General features: G+C 37.6%; 1 protein-coding gene across 3 annotated transcripts in view; it reads right to left on the bottom strand.

Moving 5' to 3' along the window:
• Positions 1–10,181: 10,181 nt before the first annotated feature.
• LOC134527487 (peroxiredoxin 2-like) overlaps positions 10,182–24,945 on the bottom strand; it is a 76,655-nt gene continuing 61,891 nt past the window's right edge. For all 3 annotated transcript variants that reach the window (XM_063360209.1, XM_063360207.1, XM_063360208.1), the window contains exon 4: positions 10,182–10,446. In XM_063360209.1, coding sequence (XP_063216279.1) covers positions 10,361–10,446 — 86 coding nt within the window. In that variant the 3' untranslated portion in view covers positions 10,182–10,360. The remainder of the gene's footprint in view (positions 10,447–24,945) is intronic.

Genomic DNA, 24,945 nt, shown 5'->3' with positions numbered 1-24,945 from the left:
GGGAGCGCGCATCTCTCTCGCGGGCTGTTGGCTGGGAGTTCCCTTCGCCCTATTGGGTAACCAAAGGCTGGTAGTGCGTGGGGGATTTGTGGGCGTATGGGAGGCGGCCTAGCAGTGCCAACTGCTACCGACGGCGTCCCGCGGGTGGCGGATACGGGATCCTAGCTCGAGAGTTGCAATCTCGATGGAGTGACTGTGAATAACCACGTACCAGTTAACAGAGTTTATGATCACGTATGAAGATAGTTTATTTTGTGTTGGTACAAAAAATACCAACATTTAATTTTTACTATTCTAGTACATTTTTATGAGCTTCTTCTCTTTATTTTAAGTACCTACTTACTTTGCCATGTGTTGTCTGTTTATATATTTTGTACCAGATATCGATGATACTACACTCCCACTTAGTATATAAATAATGTAGAGTAGGTATTTTATTATCAGAATAATGTATGCCAAACATTATTATTTTTCAAAAATAGTTTATAATTTTAAAAAAATGTCAATTTTTCTACCTGTGGAATAGTCAAAGTTCAGTTAAGAAAACTACTTAAATAGCACCCTTTTGTACCTTGAAATCCATATTTTCCCGGGGGAGAGCCCCCAAGCCCCCCCCCCCCCCTCGGCCGTGTGTTGGGGTGAACGGAGTTGTTGCTTTCCCTCATGTAAACCTCACGCCTCGCCACTGCACGTGCTGTACCATGGTAGTGTCCCTGTCAACAGGTCTACTTCCCTAGGCAGGAAACAGTACGCGCACACGGTAGTCGCCGACGGTGACTGCATGTTGTTAATTAGCTGCTGGGGGTGGTGCGCGGTGTTCCGTGCTTAATTCAGTGAACGGGCATGGCAGTGAAGAGTCCGCTGGCCGGTCACACGCGCCGGGTCGGGCCGCTGGCTGAGAGGCGCCCGGACAGCCGCACAAAGAGGAATCGTGAAGGATGAGGGAGGGGAGAGCCGCCTGGATGACCGCGCGAAGCGGGTGGCGTCGAGAGGTGTGGAGAGGTGTGGGGGAAGAGTGCCCGGAAAGCCGCACAAAAGGGAGAGCGGGAGGATGCAAAAGAGGAGCGGGGTTGGGGGTGGGCGCTGTGCTGTGACGTCAAGTGTCCGCGCGTCACTTGTTCCGCCGGCTTGCCTTTGTCCAAGAGGCGGAATGGGACCCTTTGTCCGCTACTCTGGCCGCGTCTGCCTGTCTGACCCCAATCACTTGTTGCTCGCAAAATGGCCACTTCTTGCCCACGCTGTGGTCCGTTTGAAGAAAATGGCTGGAATCTGTTGAAAAAGTCCGGTTTTCGCCACACGCAAAGGGCGCCAAATGCCGTCACACGCGGTCTCGTGATCGAGACCCGGGGTGGTCCTAGTGGTTTTCAGTGCTCTTAAGGAAATCTCCGGCGGGCGCCAGGTTAATTCGAGGATTAACCGAGGTGGTCATGAGTTTTTGCCCCTGTGTGTTCCACTTGGATCGGCGGCTGTTGATGGTGGAAGGGTCTCCCTGCTTTTAATACGCACTGGCCCTAAACAGTGTAGAGGACTGTTTCCTAACTGTTCAGGGGGCGTCTACGAAATAAAGAAATCGGTATTTAGGTGCTGGTTTTTAATCCCGCATCTCACAAAGTGTGGATGGGCATAAGTTACACTTGACAAATACGGTGACACTACACACACTCGCACTGAATAATTAATTACGTGTTACGTTGCGGCACTTGCAAATAAGATCCCTACATGGGTTTGAGGGTCGTCGAAGAGTGAGTGGGTTAACAGCCACTCCCATGATGAACTGGAACTAGCTTCGTGCCCGGGCTCACCTGTGTGAGTCGCGGGACCACGAAGGTAATATTAAGAGACAAGTCTTTAAGTTTGTAGTCGGCAGGCATATGCTCGACGAATTATATTAAGTTCTGTTCGCGGGAGTCGGCCCGGACCGTAAAGTGACTGCGTCGCGAACCGTTGTTGCGCGACGAGCAAAAATTAGCGCGGCCGGGTTAAGCCCTGCACTAGAAAAGGGCACGGGGGCACGCCTTGGAGAGGAAAAAGAGGTTTTAATGAATTATATTTACCAGTATGAAGAATCAGGAGCACAAAAGTTGAAGTCTCCCCGCGGGATCACACGTCCGCCCCGGCCCGTGAGTAAAACTCTACTGCCGCTTTGTGCCGGCTTGGGAGGGGGGAAGCGTCATGACGCGCCGAACTTTCTAATGTGCCGTTATTCCAAATTTATAATTATAATTAGACATTATTATTTCTAGAACCCTCGTAACTTAATGGCATCTGTCTGAATTAGTTGGCGGAAGGCCTTTAATAATAATACATAATAAAATTGAGATTAATTATATTTGAAAATAGAAATTCAAGCTGGATACTGTCTGTCACTTGTTGACTACTCCAGTGGCTATTTGCAGGTGAAAACAGGGAGGTGAATTAGATAGATTTATGCTGTGGTTAATTATTGGCGGAAGGCCGCAAGGGATGTTCCGAACATTTATTAATTGCGGTTTCCCACGGGGAAAACCGCTGCATCCCTACGACGCACTTTCACTCTTAAGGGTTGTATTGTTAATTAAAAATCACTTGATTACTCACAGTAATTAATGAAGCATAAGAACTTGTTTGGCAGAGTTGTCTTAATGGGCGTAATATCTGAAAACACTCACTGACGTCGACGGCTCGCTTGACTCACGTGACCTGGACTAGGGTTGCGTTCTGTTAGCGGGGTTTAATACTGGCGGGTGGAGGCCGGGCTTTATGGCCTTCGGACGGACGACAACTATTACTGATCGGCGTCCATCTGGCTATTTCATTTATATAAATAATTTTCTTTAATTTCATGACTTACCTTGGGCAGTAGATCGTTTTATTTAATTAACACATCAGTGTCTCTTGTGCGTGTGACCACACAGGGAGAAGACAGGCATGTGAGCTGTCTGCGAGAGCCTACCTTATTGTGTGTTTTAATAAATAGCATGGTCCCTGCTGAGAGGGGATGTAATTACATGTTTTTATTTATACTGGGGGAAAGGGCCTCACTGCACATGGGCGACATCACAGCCTGAGAATTTAGTCGCCGGGTCCACATGCCCGTAACACATGTGGTGGCGCCCTAGGTATAAAGCCAAGTACATATATCCAATTTCTGAACCCCCCTTTGCGACAGCAATGAGTTGACAGAGGCACATTTATGCCAAATATATGACAAATAAAGTACTAGGTAGTGTAATAACAGTTTTTACAACAATTAATTGAACTTGAATACAATACAACTTTTATGCCTTTTTAATCTTCTAAAGAGAATAAAACCAATTAAAAAAAAACACCAAGTTATTTTAGTGGCTTGTTAAGGGTTATCATGTGCAAAGTTTTGCCAAATTTTCAGAATATTTGCACTTGCACCATTTTTTACAGCTTCTCAAAAATGGATTTTTTTTTTCAAAAACACCTAATTTAGGAATTTTTCACTAAGAAGGGATTGAGTACATTCTTTTGACAATATATCATTGCCAAGTACTCCATTTAGACTTACTTGCTTCAAGGTTTCATGTTTTTTTTTAAATTTTGAAAGAAAGTCAGTTTAAAGGTCAACTTTCAGGTCTACAAATGAAGACATGTAAACAATATTCTGTTCATTTTTAGTGGCATTATTAAGAGCCCCAAGTCTCCTCTTTGCAATGACATTGAACACGATTCTGTATCTTTAATAGATATTAAGATATTAAACAAAACATAAAGGCTTGAAAATGTAACTTTTGGTACATGGCAGCAGCCATTTTTGTCTGTAAAATCAAAATGGTGGCAGATAAAAATCAGTACGTACCTTCAGGTTTGGACTGTTGGAATATGTACCTACTTTTTATGTGACAAAATGTTAAATTTCTTTAAAATGAGTCAGCAAACAAATTAATTTAAATTGGGTAATTTTTCCACGGAATGAACCAAAATGAATACAAATACTGTATCGTATTCAAGTTTGAAACAAATTATGTGCCGTGCATTAAATCATTTAGGCAATTTTTTATTACTGTTTAACACCGTAGATGGAGAAAAAAAAAACCACTTTAAATACTTGCCACGTGTTTAGAAACATCACTTATTGTTCATGTTTTTGATTAAAAAGTCCCATTAAAACATCAAAAGGGTATTTATTGAAAGTCAGTGCAATATCTAGCAATGACCAACTTCCATCCTTATTCCTGGGTTTAGAATGTGTGTGCTGTTTCATTACTATTTAACTTCAAAACTTTCTGAAAACACAGCCTGACCACTTACTGTGGTGCCAACCGCAAAAGGGTATGGGGCCAAAGCAAACATACAAGCAAATTACTGGTAAATTAATTATGTCAAAAGAATAACATTAAGAATACGTGATAGTGGCAAAAAAAAATTAAACTTACTAAAATTGTTGCTTAGCATTTAATTTAAAAAAAAAAATCCAAAGGAAACAAGTTAAAAATACTTTACACTGTATTTAACAAAATAATAACCAACTAACATTTAATTTGTGCATTTGAGATACAAATAATTACTAAAATTATAAAATTATTTGTTTACATTTCCACAAATAGGTGAACTAGAATATTCTAGCAGTTATATTAAAAATTACCGTAACATCAATAGGTACAAATTATTTTTAAAAAATTCATAAAACGTTTGTAGATACAATGCAATTTTGGGATAGCTAAAAAAATTATTAAACTTTTGTTACAAGAAAAAGGTCTTGCAAAATGTTTATTTAGAAGTTGTGCCAGCATAATCAACTTAAAAGTCCATTGTGACTAATGACATATTTTGTGTACAAAAAAAGGTCATAAAAGTCAGTTATTAGCACTTCCGAAACATTTGACACCTTGTATTGCTGTTTGAAGCACACAAATTGTAACGTTGCAAGACCCCTGCCCTCCTAGCTAAATAATACTATTTTCATGAATGTCAATATTTCTAAAAAAAGGTATTTTCAAGGATATTTTACCATCTTTATGTATGTTAGAGTTGATATTTTTCACTTTCTATGTGTTTTAAGAAGATACCTTGTATTTTAAGATATGTTTTTAATCATTACTATTTTTTATGTAATTTTTCACAAAGAAGTCGCTGTACTAGAATTTTACCTGTTTAGGCCTACTTTTTCAGGTTTTTCTCAATAAGTTTAATTTTGTAAAGTAATTTGTATTATGATTATTGTTCTTAATTTTAATTAACGTGTTGCAATATAATTATAGATCACGGGACTGTCTGGGCTGGGGTGATGGTTAGAGAGAGAGGCATAAGAGGCCTGTGAGTGTGAGTGAGAAAGAAACAGTGCTTCCCCGCCAACCGAGATAAAGACGGGAATTCCCCCACTGCGTGGGAACTGAGTGATAACTGCTGTCTCACGGTGTGGGAGAGAGAACAAGAATGGGAGTCCCCGATTTTGATGTAAAATTGAAAAGAGACAGATCAAGGGAAGCCCCGAGTTCTGTGTGTACAGGGTTTTTCATGTATTGTAATTTGTTCTCTGATTGGCTTGTATCTGTAAGTGTGAATGAAGAGTGCGTGTGATTGGTCGGTGAGGTCATGTGACGTCTACTCCCTGCGTGGAGGAGACGTGTCATGAGTTCATCAGTAGTCGTCGGGCGATCGCTGCCAGGCGAGGCCGCGTTTCGGCGGCTCGCGGTTTTTCACCAGGTGCGGCCGTATTTGAGGCCCTACTGATTTTTGTATGATTACAGCTTACAGTAAGATTTTACTGAAGAACTTAATTGACGTTGTTATTTTTTATTATTAATTCTCATCACGCGAACTACGAGCATTTCTCGACGGGCGAATGTATGTGGAATGAGTGAGCAGCCTCTTTTGGAAGTGTTTGGATTTGTCTGTGCATTCTAAATTGAAAAATAAAACAACAAAATTTGCAATCGGCGTTGAACATCTGTTTATTTTTGTATGTAACGAACCGTTATAAAATGTGAAGTGGTCGGTGCGCGTCACTTGAACTTCGCGCCGCGCGGCGGACTTCGGCGCTCCTTCCCTTCCTACTTTCCCCCCCCCCCCCCCCCTCTCAGCGTCCTGAGCTGTGTCTGACTTCCCCTCATGAGGTGTCCGCGCATGCGCGTGGCGCCCTCTTGCTTAATTAAAACTAGGTGTAATGCCTTGAAGGCTCTTCTTGTTGGTTAGCACACAGTCGGTGCTGGTCGTAATTTAAGCATGTAGTCAGATACTTGCTTTAGAGAGAGAGTGTGACAGCGGGGAGAATGCACGTAAGTGTTGTAAGGTGGTGACCCTTACAGTAATGTAATCGGTACTTGGTAATTGCTGTACTATAAATTCTTATTTCGGCCGTCACCGACTAAATTTTGTTTGGCATTTATTGTTTTCCTTGATCGTTTTTGTATTAATACCATGCATAGTTTGTTTGACGTTTCTCCCCGTCTGGTCTACAGTCTTCGTTAGGACTTGTTTTTGCGTAATGTATTTAATGTATTAATTTGTGAGTTTTCTTTTTTATATCATGCTTTACAGTAAGCTTATACCGCCTAGTGTAGGTCAGGCCACGGTCGCCTGCATGTTCATTTGACGTTTTTTGTATTCTCTAATGAGGCATGTCTGTGTTCACGACATTCATTATCCCAGTGTGTAAGCGTTAATACTTAATTGTAACATTTCTATCCATCAAGTATCTATCAAGTTTATATTATGTATTAAGTATTTAATCCTAAAGAAAACATGGATATGTGTTCACGTATTTTGCCGTGGCATTTGTACCGCTAATTTTTCTTGCTATCAGTATTACTCTTGTATGTGAAAGAATGATAAATTTGTATAAGGTTAACGTGAGGCTTTTGCCCAGGATTAAACGATATGTATTTAAATTCACCTTTTGATACTTTAACCTTTGAATCCATCCTTGGCTATAATTGTTAGATTACCCTTTTGAACACTATTTACTCAGCATAATTTATTCAGTATTTTTAAGGATTGTGTTACACGCAGTTGAAGGTTCACGTGAATGTACTTCACCTGTTTACACTTTCCCATGAAGCTCATGGAAGCCTTCAAATGGTCTTGCTTAGGTTCGAAAGGCTTGCAGCTCAGCAAACAGAAAAACGAGGGGCACTCACTTACTTGTGATGCAAAGTTCAGTTTGGAACAGCATTCGTGTGAGCTAGGTAACTCACTGCTCAAGTTTCAGAAGGTGAATGGTCTTAAGGACGCCCTTAAATGCTTTCCAGCAGGTTTCACAGCCAGGTTCCCAGTAGCAGCCGAACATGGTGTTTGCACGATTCCACTGCCGAATATGCACTTCACATTTCCACATGCAAACCTTGCTCACACGACTCGTAAAATACAGCAACGTCACTTGGTTAAACATTCTATTATACCATTCACTACCGTCGTAATACACATCCTTGTAGACACTGTCACCATTTCTTTAACAGTTGCGTTCACTGCTTCGGGCCGCATATAATTTCAAACAGATAAAACATGCCTTATGCAACATTTTAGCTTCTCTATTCTCGCTATGGGGCATTTTTTGTGCTTGAAGACACTTTGCTCTTATGTTGTTTTTCACAGAAAATGCAGCCAATTGCTATTTTTCTCCTGCAAAAAAAATTGTTTGCAGTAGATACTAGTTGTGCTCTTGAGGTAGTCTTGTTTTGACCTTGTTCTCTTGATTTTCCAACACCCTGAAACCAGCTTTAGCAAAAGAAATCCTTTCTTCACTCTGAAATGTTAGCAACTGTTGAAGCTTATCACTATAGGTGTTAGAAGCACCATTTACTGCATCACGAGTCTGTTGGCTTGAAAGACATCTCAGACACACTCTTAAAATTTCCTCTCGTACACACGAGACTTCACGAGGTAACATCTTCTTTGCATACTTATTTTGAGTCATTCTATGGATTCCAGTGTCCTCAGATGTGATTCCAATCTGTTGTACAACTGCGACATGTCCAATTTGGCTTTAGCACTTGTCACATTTTTAATGACAAGTCCAAACAACTCCCAGGCGTAAAACTCTACAAGTAACTCTTCTCTTCCGAACCTCACATGCAGACTATCAATCTTGGTAGTTCTCTACTGTCGCAGGAAAACTGTTGACAATCTCACAGGCTCTGGAGCTGGCAAAAAGTAGCCCGGATTAAATATTAAAACTTATCTTCAGATTCTATTTTGTTATCATGTATCTTTTTGAATCTACTCCAAAAACTCAGTCAACCTTTTATATCTCCACTGAATTTCTTTAACTTCATTTTTGATAACTTCAATTTCTTTCTGTAAGAGTTTGGTGATGAACATGATGCAACATCATTTTCATTGTAGAATGCTTTTACTTGAAACCTGGCCAAGGCTATCTTGTCCTTATATTCTTCAATTGTAGTGTATTCAGCTTCATATTCATTTTCCTGCAATATTACATCAAGCACTCGTTCGTCTAATGCACTCATCTCTTGTGATTATCTTTCTAACTTTCTAAACAAAAACTGATTTTTTCTTCATTGTGTTCATGTTCACCTAACTGTTAACATAACATATTAAATGTCTCTATGAAAGATATTCTAACTGGCTTACGCTGTTTCACGGGACCTTCTATCTTTGTTTTCATTTAGATGTACGCACTAAACTTTCAGTAACAAAATACAGATCATGTCACGTCGGGGTCATCACTTTATTGGGTTCACACATTAACTACCTGTCAATGTGTCCTCCCTCTATATAAATAAACTGCAAACCACATATTTAACAAAGGAATCAAATAAAACATTACGAAACCCAATCGCTACATTGCATTTACTTGAGATAAAATTTTTTTTACACAACTTCTCGGTTGATACAATGATCACACGTCTTTTTAGCAAACATAAACCATCTTGAGTGGCTGATATACGAGGGTTATTTTTTTTTCAACCTCCGATCGGCTGTAATAAAAAAACGGGAATGAATTGGGAAATTATTTTAATGTCAAAAGAAACGTACATCTTTACTATATTTTTCCACATAATCACTGTGCAGATTGAGGCATTTGTTGTACCGATGCACCAGCTTTCCAATACCCTCTGCATAAAATGATGCCTCCTGCCTATTCAGCCATGTTTTAACAGTGCTCTGCAGTTCATCATTGGTGTTGAAGTATCGTCCTCCAAGCCACTTTTTCAACGTGGGGAAAAGGTGATAGTCACTCGGTGCCAAATCCGGACTGTAAGGAGGGTGATCAAACACAACTGATGTGTGAGTTGGCCGTTCCACATGGTTGGTGGAAGGGGGTAAACACTACGAGACGTGTTGATTCGTGTACGAGCAATTAGGGTATCGATTAATGGGCATGCCATGGAGAAATGAAACTGTAATCACACTGCAGGTCAGCCTCCATGCAGTTTGATGCTATTTCATTCACAGAATATGTCTCTGTGAATAATGAAATATAAACAACACCAGTGTTGACTGACAGCAACATCATTAGTAAAGTCATTCAATCAGTCATCAAAGGCTGAATCAGATGATTATTCTGACTGTGAGGAGCCACCTGCAACAGCTACGGAAGCTATTCTGAGCTTAGAAAAACTAAACAAATTCATTTCTAAACATGAAAAGGCTTCAGAAGAGATCAAGAAATATTTCTATGACATAGAACATTTTGTTCAACAGAGCTTCATTCAAGTTCAAAAACAAACTGAAATAAGAGGTTTTTTAAAAATAAATAAACTAAGTTATGCAGAAACACCAATATTTATACTGTCAGATGTTCGCCAAATGATAATGTATCTTATAATAATGCTCTTTTTGATTTATGATTTTTCCTTTGTAATGATATGTATTTTTCAGTACTAAGTACTTTCATTACTAAATACAAAAAGTTGAGGTCCCTGTAAGTACTTAGTATTGAGATTCTACTATAATAGAAACTGAAGTGCTAAAAGAAAACAACTAATAAGGCTACAATATAAAATATTTTATTCATACTGTTAGTCATATTAGTATTTCAGTCCAGTTTCAATTCCAAACAAAAATGTGAAAATTATTACAAATATCACTCAAAGCTAAACATTATAGAAACTCAAATTCACTACATTTCTACTCTGACCTCAAAGTCATACTTCCTTGAATGAATTGTGTAACATTGAAATAAAGCCATCAGATCATTGTCTCAATGTATATTTTATTCTTTATGAATTGATGATTATATTTATTTAAGACAAAGAAACTTTGCAACATAATAGTATTTAAAAATACTTTATTTCATATGCTTACATAAACACAAAAAATTCCTTAATTCTCAAAACAAATGCTTTCTACTCTGAAATAGTAGAACTTGGAGGATGTGGTGTGCATACAATACAGGAACAATGTTTGTGACGGGTCTGTCACAGTTGGAAGAAGACCTGCTTCAGGAAGGTTATGATGACTCTTTGAAGAACTTCAGGCTGCCTTCAGGGTCAGGCTTGATCGTCTTGGAGCCTGGCTTCCAGCCGGCCGGACACACTGCACACCATCAAACAACACACTGCTTATTTACAACTAGCAACAAGCCCATCTTGCTTGCCAGTAACAGCTCCAACAAATCTCTCCTGCGAATAAATGTTCAATAATGGTGGCAACAGAATCTAAATAAATAAATAAATAAATAAATAAATATATATATATACACACACAATGTGTATATATACACACACACACACACAATGTGTATATATACACACACACACATGTGTATATACACACACACAAACATACAGCCTAATGTGTAACTCAATGACTTATATATACAAATTCTAACCCACTTCCAGACGAGCTGGAAACTTGAAGTTTTGACAGTAGGTAAATCTCATCCCTTAACAAACTGGAAAATTAAAAAAAAAGTTGAAATTTTGATTTTAAACTCCCAAAAAAGATAAAAACTATCAAAAATTCCAAGCCAGGGAGACCATTGTATTGTTATAGAAGAACCATCATGGCAATACCATTGTTATACAGATGATGGAAAAAAGTCTTAATGATATAGCCACGAATAATTGCTGTAGTAACATTTCTTGGCAACAAAATGCTACAATATCTTAATGACAAAAGTTTGTTTACACCAATTCCTCACTTAGCACATCTTAAAATTGCACGAATTTATTTAGCACAATGTTAATTTTACTGCCCCAGTCTTGAATAATACATCTGTAAATTTCACTTAACACAAAATCACCAGTCAAAAAAAGTTGTGGTATGAAGCCACGAAGACGGCTTCAACTAGGTAAACAACAGATGTACCTTGGCATACAGTTAGCTATATGAGGGAGGAACATATGCGCCCCCAGGTCTTACTATACTATCTATCAGCTGTTGTATAAACATCATCTATCGCATATTAAATTGCGGCTTCAGGGTCTCTAAGGACTAAATGTTTTTACGTTTGCACGTATACCGCCGGGCCATACCTACCATTGTCGCCCGGCCACAGACTGGGCCGTAATGAACTTCAGTCTAGGCAGTGGCAGGGGAAAGGAACTCGCATGCACAAACACAATGCAACGTCTACCCATTCATCTTCCTGTAACTGTATGTGTGCAAGAACCTGCAGTTAGAATCATATTGGAATCAAGGCATCCAAGTGAGAGCGTAATGAAAAGTGTTCAATTATCTGAGACAAAACTAGAAGTATTACGGCATGGAGAATGTCATGAAGGCCACACTTATGTTGGTCGCACTTTAGTTTTAAGGCAAGTCAACAATCTTATACAGTAAGGACTATCAAATGTTTATAAAGTCTGATGCTGTTAGTTGTACTTGCGGTGATATATCTGGCAGATACCAGAACAGAAACGAACAGGTAATTATAATTGAAAAGGTTTTTAAATGAATGGCGCAATGAAAAAAAAAATCACTTGCCTGACAGGATTGGTGTGAACCACAGTAACACGTGAATAAGCACTTCAATTTTTGAAAAATTAAAATATAAATATCTGGACAGTGGTAACAGTTTCACTGCCAGTAAAGGATGGATTGGAAAGTTCATGAAAAGGTACGCGACGCAAATTGAATGTCATGCTCGGGCGGGCAAGTCAAGCAGCCGACAGACGATAAGTACATAACCACATATCTTCTGTTACTCTGTGTCGTATTTGTCATATAAAGTATTTGATGGTACGCTTATAAAGATAAATGGTGCGACATATTCATTGTTGAGTGTTATTCTACACATTCATATTATGTAAAGAATATTTCCCAAAACATATTGGAACATTTTATATTTATGGAGACTAATGCTTCAGAATACGCAATTTCGAATAACATGGTTATTTTTAGGACATTTTTTTGTTAAGTGTGGTATTAGTATATTTGTAAGCCATGACCATAGACTACAACACGTGAACACAAAAAAAAACTTAGCTTTCTTCTGCGAAGATATTGTTACGAACGTTAGCAAGGCCACGTCACGCGCAGGTGCAGGTGCAGAGCTAGCTGGGCTGCATCACAAGCCACCGTAACATGAGATATTCTGTGCGCACCTCGGTCGCCGCTTTATCTCCCTCCAGCCCTCCGCTCCCCCCGCGCGGCACTGTTAGTTTGACATCTGAAACCTGCCAGCTGCGGAGTTACGCGAGCCGCCGACACGTGTTTTCAAGAGATTTCTGCCGTCGGGACGGCTCGCGATGACGCGACTGGCCCCAGCCGCTCTCGTGAGTTCTGGAATTGCGCCGGGGCCTATATATATGCCCGAGGACGTCGGGGCAGGGAGTCAGTTCGGAGTGTTCAGTCGGGAGTTCAGGCCTCAAAGTGGTTCAACTCTCCTAAAACAGTGAAAAAAGTGACTTTTCTGTCAAAAAAAGTAACCTTTAAATGCAAAAAAAGTGACCAAAATTCAACCAAGCCAACAAAATTAGGTTACTATTTTTCAAAAATTGTCACACAAATTACACAACCTAAATATAAAATAAATAACAAACTATAATAATGAAAAAAAAAAAAAAAAAAAAAAAAAGATTACACCTTACCTTAATAAAGCTGGTAGTGAATTTTAAAAATTGTGTAACCAGGTCAGTACTGATGGTTTATGTTAGAAAGCTTTTGTCAAATTAAAATAAAAAACTCTATATAAGTGTTATATACATTAAACATAGTTACACAAGTTCCATGATCACGAATTCAACAAAGTAAACGACGCATTAATAATCTACAGTTTTGGTTTTTTTTTAAAAAATAATCCGATATAATTTTTGTTTTTCTTTTTTCAATTGACTTTTGTACTGCTTCAGCATCCTGTTTTTTCTCACATTCTTCTTTCCTGACACTTATTACACCTTCCAGCATAGCTTGTGCTAACACTATTTCTGTCAAGTTTTTCTGCGCAACAGCCTTTTATAACCTAACATTTGCTTCTTCAAACAATTTATCTGCAACCAGTCATGTTTGTTCTTCTTCTTTTTTCAAATTTTTTCAGTCTCTCTTTTGCAGCTGAAATGGTCTCTCTTTCTTTAAGTTGGTTTTTTGCCTTTATCCTCTGCAATTCTTTTTTCTTCAGACTCTACTTTTTGTTTTGCTTCCTCTTCTGAGGCCTTCCTTTTCCTTTACAAATATGACTGATAACTGGCATGAGCACTGCGAGCCATTGACAGGAGCTCTTTCGTAATATGTATAAACTGTGGTTTCATGTGAAACATCTTTAAACCACTTTTAACAGTTAAAGCCGCATTTAATGTCCTTTCAGACATAGATCCCTTATCTTCAGTCAAAAATTTACAGGAAACAGAGAAACCACGCTCTACATCTGCATTACCGTGGGAAAGAGTTAATATTGCCTTGACTACTGCACACACATTCGGATACTTCAGAACCCCTAAGCTACTTTTGATATCAAAAAATTGCCCCCAATAACTATCAATGCGATCTTCGCTGTTGGCTACTGTCTCATGCTGAAGCAACTTCCACTCATCTAAAAGCACATCTGTGTCAACATCCATGGGCAGACACTTTGCAACAGCAACAATGTCCAAGCAACTTTGCTGAAAAGTTATTTCCTGTGGTTGCAGGAAGTGCAAGTGTCTCAGCAAAGGTTTTGTCCGTAAAGAGGATTTAGTAATTATGTACGAACAGGCTTGTACAATGTGTTTCTGACCCATTCTGAGGAATTCTAGACAATCTCTTTCATCCAACTGCAAAAAACAAATTAATGTTCTATTAGTTCCAAAGTATGGGTATGAAGAAAATAAATATTGGTCTTAATACATTTTAACTTAAGTTGAATGACAAACATAATATAATAGGTGAAAGGACAGTATAAGATACATAACTGCACACAAAAAAAAATGAAACTAAGTAAGAGGAACTTAAGCTTATGCATAAATGCATCACCTTAGTTATTTCCAGCGAAACATCATCGGACACCTGAATTTTAATGGCAGGAAGAAGATTTTCTAATTTAAGAACTTCTTCATTAACACCAAATTCTTTAATAGCAGCAGGTTTACACACTTTTTCCATTAAAGTATCAGTGTCTAAAGTTGATCATACATTACATGATTATTGGTTCTTTTTTTTTTTGAAAAACACCAGTGAAACGCGTGAAAACACCAGTGAAACTCGTGAACACACGTGAACTTGAGCAAACAAACAAAACTTTGGCCTTCATAGTTTTCTTCTTGAGAAGCTCAGTTATTTTTCTGTACTTCATGCTTTTGATAAGGTCATTCCTTTTCTTTGGGACAAACGACAAAGTATTTCATCACAGCATCCCACTGTTCTACCAATCGCATTGCTGCACTTTCAAGTGTAAGCCACCTCAAAGAAACATGTTTCATGAAGTTGTGGTGGGGAATATTCAGCTCACTTTGCACAGTGCTGTAGCCTTAACAACCTAGCTGGCCAGGCGCTGAAGAAATCATGGACAGCAATCACCAAATCTGATGCATCCTCACCAAATTTCCCAATGCCTCTCAAAAATGCATTATGTAATATGTGAATATTACATGTCCCTAAGTTTACCACACCTTTATTCCTAACAGCAATCAACTGCTCATTGGTTAGCCGCTACACCTTTTTATTAACATTAAGGCCATCACTGCCAAGCATGACTATTTTGTGACGTGACAAAGAAGCATCATCCAATGCAGCATTTAGCTTTTCAGCAATAACTTCACCAGTGGCTGAACCAATGAAATAGGTATGTAGATGTTGACATTCAATTTTCTTTTTTCTTTCAGACTAATACCTAACAGCAACCTGTAATTCCTTCCTGTTAGCATTATTAGTAGTTTCGTCATAGCAAGTACTAAAATATGCTGCAGTCAAATCATACAAAAGAATATTTTTGAAATAAGGTGCTAAAGCATCTGTGAGCAAGTACCTTGCTTTTGTACTTGATAAACTGAAATTCTCTGATATTTTCACACCACTATGCGATTCAAACATGCAATCAAATAATTCTGCAATATTGTCACAAGATGAAAATGAGTAATTGGATGAAACACACTTCAAAACCCAATAAAGTTCTGCTGCTTTATAACTTTCGCGCACACTGTACAGTTAAACCGAGTTTGCTGTGGCTGTTGCTTTATCTGAATCTGCTGTGATAATGGGTGATCCTGAACAGCTAGGCCTCCCAGCAATGAGCCTCAGCTGATTTGGATGCAAGTTAGTTTGTGACAATTTTTTATGATGCACTGCACTGGCATGCTGAGAAATGGCCTGAAAACCTTTGTCTACAGTAAAAGTCGTACAACACAATGCACAGAAAACTTCACTGTCACTGTGTTTTCTTGCCCATTCCTTAATTAAAAAGCTATTTCCATCTTTTCTGTCAAACCACTCGAGATGCAACTTGCACTATCCCTAATTTCAATCGCTGCACATCCACATCTGCAAACCAAGGTCAAACAAATAAATTAAGTACAAACCAATCATCATAATATATTACAATTACAGTAGAATACCGGTACAACGTACCTCATTATAAAGTATACTTCACTTTAACGTATTTTTTTTAAGTCCCCGCCAAAAATCGTATCTTCACCATGCAAAATGGTTTCAGTTTAAAGTATCATATTTTCACTATAACGTATAAATTCTACTCGTAGCGTGGCATTACTACACCAAAATTTACTTAAACTGGTAAATAAATTTCCAGCTAAATGATTAATGTTGTAGAACAAACATACACAAATACCACCACAACGTATTATCTAACCTCTAAACCCTGAAAACAAAGTTACAAACAGTTGCGCGCACTACCATAGATTATACCATACGTAGTATGCGACGTGAGCAACACAACACCATTCGATACATCGAAACATGGAATTTTGAGAGTAGTATTAATTATTTAGACAATAGTGTTATGCTACGCTAATATACTGTTTGACGTCTGTGCCGGGATATTTTATTGTTATTGTTGAGTTTATTTTCAGGTTACGTTATTTAGACACCGCATTGTATTTGTGCTGCAAAATGAGATAAATGGAGATAAAAAGAAACGAAAGCAATTCACGCTTAAGGAAAAAGTGGAAATACTCAGAGAACTAGACAAAGGAAAAAAGCAAGTCGCAGTTGCGAAGACATAATATGAGATAGAACATTTAGTTCAACAGAGCATCATTCAAGCTCAAAAACAAACTGAAATAACACATTTTTAAAAGTAACTAAACTTAAATTATACATACACACCAATGTTTAAACTGAAGTCAGATGTTGGCTAAAAAATAATGTATCTTACAATATCGCTATTTTTGTATTTTTTAATTTTTTTTTTCTCTTTGTAAAGATGATATGTATGTATGTTTCAGTACTAAGTACTTTCAGTACTAAGTACAAAAACTTGAGGTCCCTGTAAGTACTTAGTACTGAGATTCCACTGTATATCTCTTCTTTACCATTTGATTAATAGGCATGAGAGGCATATTATTTCAAATTCATAAGACTACTGTTCAAAAATTCTGAACATTAAAAAAAATTTAATTAGAGTGCTAAATATATGTGTACTGCTTTAAATAATGGTAAAAGTGCTGTGAAATACAATTTCCAAGAAACCAAATTGTAAACTAAATGCACAGTACAGGATTAGACTAAATTTTTCCTGTATAATCACTTTTAACTGTGGCTTGCCTGCTGCTATCAAAGCAGTACCCTGGGATGATATTCAATTACCTACACCATTTAGAAGTAGGTCCAGTTCAGAATGAGTAGTCAGCAGTAGGCTATGCAGACTGTATTGGCAATTACCTGCTGGTGGAAACTGTTGTAAATAATTTGTTAAAGCGAAATGATCTATACCACAATTTTGTTTATTGAAAAAATAATTTGAATAAGAAATCATACCATTCTTCTTCATTTAAAAAAGTTAAGATCAAAACATTAATAGAAAGAACTGAATTTTGTGGCTTATTTTATTTTGTTTCAATTCTCTTACTCTAAATAAATTAGTTATTTTGTTAACTTAGATTTCATAAAATGCTTGGGTACTACATAGTTTACTCACTCTATACCTTAGTTTATTTTTAAGCCGAGTATAAAAATAGCCATATGAAAAGAGCAATGTTCACAAGTGTTATCTAATATTTGTTTACAAATAAGCAAAATATGGTGTAATACCGAATGCCGATTCATTAAGTTAGTGCTTGCAGCAATCGGTATAACCCAACCAAACCGCAAACATCAAGTGAATACCGATAGCATTCGAATTGAATGATACTAAATTCAATACTGAAATACAAATTTTTGAAGTAGTAAAATCTAACAATGCCTAACACGTTTTAATTACGAATGCGGCATCACGGTAAAATCAAAATAAATACGCTGCCATTTTTGCCACTAAACACAATTTCAAACACTATCGTGCTTCTCATGCAAAAATAAGTAGATTTCCAATATGGTAGATACTGGAAGTGTTATACTTACATGGGAAATGACGTGAAAATGTTTTTCATTCCACACTTTTCCCCACGAGTGGTTATATACACATGTTAGAAAAACAGTGCCGCCATTATGCGAAGATTGTAAATTGACACCATTAGCCAACACGACGCAAACGCACTTGTTTTGAGCGTATAAATTTTCCGCATGAGTGTTTTATAATTAGAGACTTGAAACTGGCGGTGTTATTTTTGGCCAAAAGCGGTATTATTTTTGCCAAAAAGCGGTGTAAAAAAAAGCGGTGTTATTTTTTTATCTGGATAATTAAATTAAATAGTAGTAACTGTATAGGCTTACTATTTGTTACGTAATGAATTTTCTTTGGCATAGCTTATAATTATCCTAATTTAAACACACTCTTTACATTTGCTTAAACCAAAAGTACATAACAATGAAAACATGAAATTTCCAGTTGTACATAAAAATTGCTCAGCACTGTGAAACTTCCATACAGAAATTTTTTAGTCACTTGTTAGCTTAATGCATTGTTCAGTACATAACATAAGAAATTAAAGTACTGTTCATCATATGAAGAACCACAGAAAAAATTTCATTTCACTAATGGACACTATGTGTTAAAAATTCCCTTGTAAAAATGTTACACACACATTACCTTAACATAACTGTTGCATAAAATTCTTTTTAAAAAAAATCAATCGTCAAAGGAGAGCATTGTAAACACTTCAATATTCTCTTCTTTTAAGTTCTGCCGCCTATCTGAAACAACAATATTGTAGTGACTCAACAACCTCTCACTCTCAACATTTGTAGGCATCCATATTGATTTAAACACAGCTGAAGCAAACTGTTGACAGTCAGTTGTCAGTGCAGTGAGAATTTTCACTACATCAACAACTTCACCAGCTCTGCACAGTGACTCCGCTGCATCTTTTAGAGACCGGTACCCTTTAAAAAGGTCAACACTGTCAATCATCTTCAGGTCAGCAATGGATTTTAGTTGTGTAACTATGTTTTCAGTATTGTTAAGCAGAATGTTCTTAGGGTTGAAAAGCTGGTTCAATGACCTGTAAACATGTGCACAAGGATCACTGTTCACGAGTGTCTGCAGTTTGTTCATGCACAGTGTTGTGGCTTCACATGTGCAATGTCAGTGTGTTCAAATTTTTGAGGACACTACTGTTTTCGAAAGTATTGGAAAATATACCCTTTGCTGTACAGTCCAAACCTTTTTGTATATTTTCCAGATCCCCATACAGAGTATGTGATGTAGGGTACTTAGACCCTTCAAGTTTCGTTAGCAGATCCATTATTTCAGAAGCATGCTGCTTGTACAAAAATACACTGTGCTAAAATTACGGATACTTCTTTGTCTGAAAGCATGATCAGATACTTAATTCCTGCAGTGTTAGTTTCCTGAAAGTCACTATTTCTGAAAAAGTTAATAATTTCCAAAAAATATTCAGCCAGGTAGAACACTGCACGAAACCATGAATTCAGAGTATTGACTGGCATTGGAAACAGTTTATCTGGTTTCACAGTTTCTTCTTGCAAATATTGGTATTTCCTTTTGCAGTGTTTAAAAAGGCAGACTTTACCTTCACTACATCGTTTACCTCAAAAAGTTCACATGACAACACATTTCCTACTAGGGCAACTCTGTGGGCCCAGCACTGAATATGGAGTATGTGATCTCCGTACAGAACTTGCAAGCTGTTGACACACTTTGTCATGTAGCGAGCGGAGTCTGTAACCAAGCCTCTGATGTTCTTGTATGAAATTTCATACTTATTTACACATTCTGAAATAACTTGTGCACATGTGGTCGCATCCGCTTTTGCAAGAAAATTAACTGAAGCTACTACTACCTGAGGTTCGCCTACTGGTTCTTGGAGCACTAGAAAGAGTACCACAAAAACACATATTCCCTGACTGTCTGTAGTCTCATCCGAATAGATAAAAATTAGTTTATCTTCAACAATTTCCATCACGTTTTCTAAGTGGTATTCAGCAAGTTTAGGAACATACTTTTCCCTCAGTGTTTTGACACAAGGCATGTCTCCAGAACCTGCCACAAATTCATTTAGCCATGCCCTTATGTTAGGATCATCCAATTTTTGAAGAGGTATGTTAGCTTTAGCGAAGGCCTATGTTGTCCTCAGTGCCAAATCTTCGACGTCTGCTTTTTAACGTTTTGCACTACCAAAGCACTCTGCGACAGAGCTCTGAATTTTTTTATCATCACACCCAACTTCGTATTTTTTTCTTTTAGTTATGTGTTTTTCGCTCTTAGTGTGCTTTATCACGGTGTATTTTCTCTCAAATGCGACTTTACAATTACAAAATTTTCACATTAACATTGCCGTATCAGGTGCATATAGCCCGTCGCTTTTGAAATAGTCCGCACGTTGCCGTGCACTTGCAGCATTTTTCGGCATATTTTTACACAAGCTCAAGTTACTTTATTTTAATGTTCCCATGCAGCAGTAAAATACGATACATTAAACGAAAGAAGTGGTAACACTGCGATGTGAATGCTCCATCTCTCTCTGTTCCGCTCAGCGTTGCCAACCGTACGGTGTTTATCTTATACTTCAGCTGGAATTGCGTTACAAACACATAGCATTGATCCTTATGGCAGACGTGCGCACGACTGCCGGTTGTTTGTGAAAAATAAGCTGAATATTCCCAGCATGCAATCTTTTGTGGCGTCACAAATTGTTTATTCCCAAGGTTTATTCCATAACTGCATTGTGTAAGAACAAGATTTTATTTAGTTTATTTCGTAATTCTATTACATGGCAAAATTTTATCACGAAGTCATTATTGTACAATAGTTTTATTAATATAATCGTAAAAAAAATTCATGTGGATTCACCTGGATCGGGAAATACGGTCCAGATGACATTTTGGTACGGACTTTTCTTGCTGAAGGGTTGGCAACGCTGGTTCCGCTTGCTCTCAACTTGCCGCCTCCTTCCAGCCATTACATCAACAGTATCGCTCACGTATGACGTGGAGTTGTGGTTGCGTACATTATGTTTATTTTGTGTTGTGGTCACATCTTAGCAGCAATATATTTCGTTCTTCCATACATACATGTATGTGATTTTCGAAACGTAAACAGTGGCAGGCTACCGCTAAGGTTGGTTAGTTTTAGTTCTGACAATGGCGATGCCGGCGAACTCAAGATGAAACCAAGTTTGTTACTGTACATTTCTTAAAATTTCACGTATACACAGAAAACTAAACGAAATCGTATTATTTCGCGATTATCGATGAAATTCACGTTATTTTTCGCCAGGAATTTTTTTTATCGTTTTCTGACTAAAAAAGTGTACCGCAGCACACGAAACTTTAAAATCTTGACTAAGTGCAGCACGCATCGCATGTGTTAAGAAAAAAGAATGTTAATATTTTGTGTACTGGCATGATTGCATCAAACAAAATTATTTTTGTAAACATAAAAAAACAATGCATTTTACAGCATCCGTGACATATTTACAGTGCTGCAACATAAATTGAGTTATATTTTCATTACATTTTAAAACTTTTTATGATCGTTTGGTTTCTGTGGATTTTTTTTTCTGCGTTGCTGTCTTAGGAAATAGTTAGCAACATTGTGTAACAAACCAAAAAATTCCTAAAAATAAACCAACAGTGGCTGCACGTGCAGCAGGATTTTCAAAAGAAGGGTTTTATGTGAGTGCTAGTAAAATATTGATGTGTAAATTTTGTGACTGTCGTTTAGAGTTTGAAAAAAATATATTCCAGAACAGAAAGTCGTAATTATGGCAGATGAAACCACAGATAAAGCAAATATCTGTGTGTTCAATATTCTTTTTCAGATATTGCAACCAGGGGCAGAACACAGCATTTTACTTGGAGCATCATGTTTACTTGAAGCTGCTAATGCTGTCAATTGCTCGAAAGCTGTGATTGACATATGCACAAAGTATGAAATCAAAGAAGAAAACATAGTTGATATGTAACTGACGGTGCTAGATATATGACCAGATCTGCAAGCACTTTGAAAGGTATATTTGGTGAACATGTGTACCACGTGCAGTGCTGGGCACATAAAATCAATCTGGTAGAGCAGATCTGGCAGAACAGTTTGGAGGATTTAAACCTCTTTGTGATCAAGATAAAACATGCTTTTTTGAACACACGAAAGAGACGGCATGCCTACCTCAAATTTTTGAGGGACAAGAATGGAAAAGATAATGTGAAGATGTTTCCAATGCCCATTGTGACACGATGGAACACGTGGTTTCATGCTGTTTTCTACCTGGCTGATCACCTGCATAACATTGTTAGCTTCTTCGAACAATTGAGTGAAGAAAATAATTCTGGTGTGAAATTCATAAAGGGACTGCAAGAAACTGAGATACAAGCCCTTGAAGCTCAGTGTGTGTGTCACTGAAAATTGTGCCTGCTTTGTTGACACAATAAACTTTTTGAAGGGATCCTCCAACCCAACTGCCTACCTCCTCTATTCAAAGCTTCAGAAGCTTCAAATTTCATTGGAAGTTCTAACAAAAGGAATTTTTCCAGAGGCTGTTGAAAAGTCACTGAGAAAAATGAAAAGTGTTCAAGTCTGCAGCCTTGAAAGAGCAGTTCAAACAGACATCACAGCTTAGCTTACTAAAGCTACATGATTTTGTCTCAAGTGATCCTGCTCTTGCACTTTTTCGTGATACTGATGAACCCCAAAAAATTGGGAATGTCAACATAGAAGACAAAAAGTTCTTAAAAACTCAAATTAATGTGGATACCAACATCAAATGTTGACAATGAAAGGTCATTTTCAAAGTATTCTGTCATTGTCAGTGACCGGAGAAGATCTCTTTTGTCTGAGAATGCTGAACTTCTAACTATGGTTGCTTTCTCATGAATCATGAATAATGTTCACCAAAATAAAATACTGGCACCTGTATATAAATGCACCTTCACCAAATATGGCAAGAATAATGCCAAAATTATGAGGTCCTAAGTTATGTTCATAATGTTTTTATAATTTCCTCTAATACACAATCCACGCCGTTAATATGTATTTACTTTGAACAATGTTTTAATTTACTTTGAGCAAAAATTGTAAATATTAATAAAAGGGGTTACAATTACATTTACTATTATTGACCTTAAATCTCCTAAATAAATCATAAAGGCGATACCAATAAAATCTGAATTTTTATGACGATAAAGACGAAATCTCAAAATCTTTAGCCCAAAATTTCCCAAAAAAATAATACCGTAAAATCTTGGCTCTATCTATAGCTTATAATGTATTTCCCCAATTTTTCCCAATTTCCCTAGTGAAATCTGAATTTCCCTCCCGAATTTTTCCCGAAGCTCAATTTCCTTTCCCACACACCCCTCGTTATATTGAAATGAAATTATACAGTAAAACACCGTTTTAACGAACTTCATTAGAGCGAACAATTCATTACTACGAACTATGCCTTTGGTCCCGTCAGACGTCCATATAACATAACGTAAAAAAATTTCACTAGTACGAATTTTCTCGTTCAAATTTTTTAAATATTCTATAAATATTCATTTGAACGAACACTTTTCTGCCCGGCACGGTAAACGACAAACGGATAAAATCGTCGCCATTCACCCACAAACTGCCATCTTATTTATTTTGATACGCGCCATAGATGACTGCAATGGACTAGTGTTGAAATTAATGCACAAAACTAGTGTAGCGACTAAAGCGCTGCATTGTGGTGTTCGCTGACATTACTCTTTGTTCTATGCTCGCACGACGTGTTTAACCGATGCGAAGTGCTACATCATAAAGTATTGCTACACACACATCTCTGGTCGTTTTCTTGTTTATTGTTTGAGAAACGTGCGGTAGCCCACAACTCACATAAGGTTTGTTTGACTCGAGGTATCTCGTGCTCCTTGGGAGTTGAAAGAGTTGGGAGCAAGTTGACCTGAGGGCAAAAAGAGTCGGTAACTTTTAATACACGAAGAAAACGCTATTTGTTGTTAAACAATGATGGCGGTAAATATAGCAGACATCGTGAGAAATTTGTTTGGAAATGAAGATTCATATGAAGATGAAGTTGTTATTGATTTACCATATATTGGACTACAAATTATGAGAGAGCTTGATGAAGGTAAAAATATATAAATATTGCTTTTTGACTTTAAACCGCTTGTGGTATGCATAAATTAACCTGTACTAGGAAACGATTGCAAATCTTGTGATTTTTAAATAAAGGACGCCAAATAAGTTATATTGAAATGTTTTTCCGCTTCAATGTCGTCATCTAATTAAAATATTACCGTCATCACCAAATGTAGCTTGATAACATATTGACTCCATCGTCAAAGTCGCGCCAAAACAACCAGCAGACGACTTGCCCTCGCAACTCTTCCTCGAGAGGAGGAGCATCGAGAGCATGACCTGAGTGACCTGAGAGCAACTTGCCCCCGCGAGTAAAACGACCATCCGCCATTCTGCTTCCGGAAAAGGGCGCCCCGAGAGTTGACAGGTCAAAAAGAGACCTCGAGTCAAACTAACCTATAGTTTCGGTTCCCTAGCACGTTCGTGCAACTTCGGATTTCTCTCAAAAATTGAAATTATAAAAATCGAAGGGTTGTGTTAGGTTAGTCACAACATGCTTGATCTTCTGATTTAGTGGCTGAAGTGGCGTTAATACCAAAACGCAAAACTTCGGAAATCTTCGCAAATTCTTGCAGGGAACCGAAACTACGTGAGTTGTAGGCTTCCCAGAAACGTGGCTATACTACATGTATAACTTATTTTTACATGTGTAGGGTGCATTTGTTTTTATAGTTTAAAAAACCGTACTACTGAACATGTCTTCTAGGAAACGACTTGAAATGTTAAAAGCAGTAGATAAAGAAAATAAAAAGACTGATGTGGCTAAAAAGTTAGGTATCTCCAAATCAACATTATCCACAATTCTCACCCAGCGATCCAGACAATAAAATGTAAAAAAATTTTATATTTTTGATTTATTACAGCATTTTTGCAAACAGCTTGTCTTGATTCCAAAGGTAGGCTTACTGCTTTGGCAAACAACTTACCTACGTATTTCTGTATTGTACATATACATACTAGTATGTATGTATGTAGTATGTATCTTGATC

This window comes from Bacillus rossius, chromosome 1, assembly GCF_032445375.1.
Source record: "Bacillus rossius redtenbacheri isolate Brsri chromosome 1, Brsri_v3, whole genome shotgun sequence".
Lineage (NCBI taxonomy): Eukaryota > Metazoa > Arthropoda > Insecta > Phasmatodea > Bacillidae > Bacillus > Bacillus rossius.
This window is presented reverse-complemented; position numbering and strand designations above follow the sequence as displayed.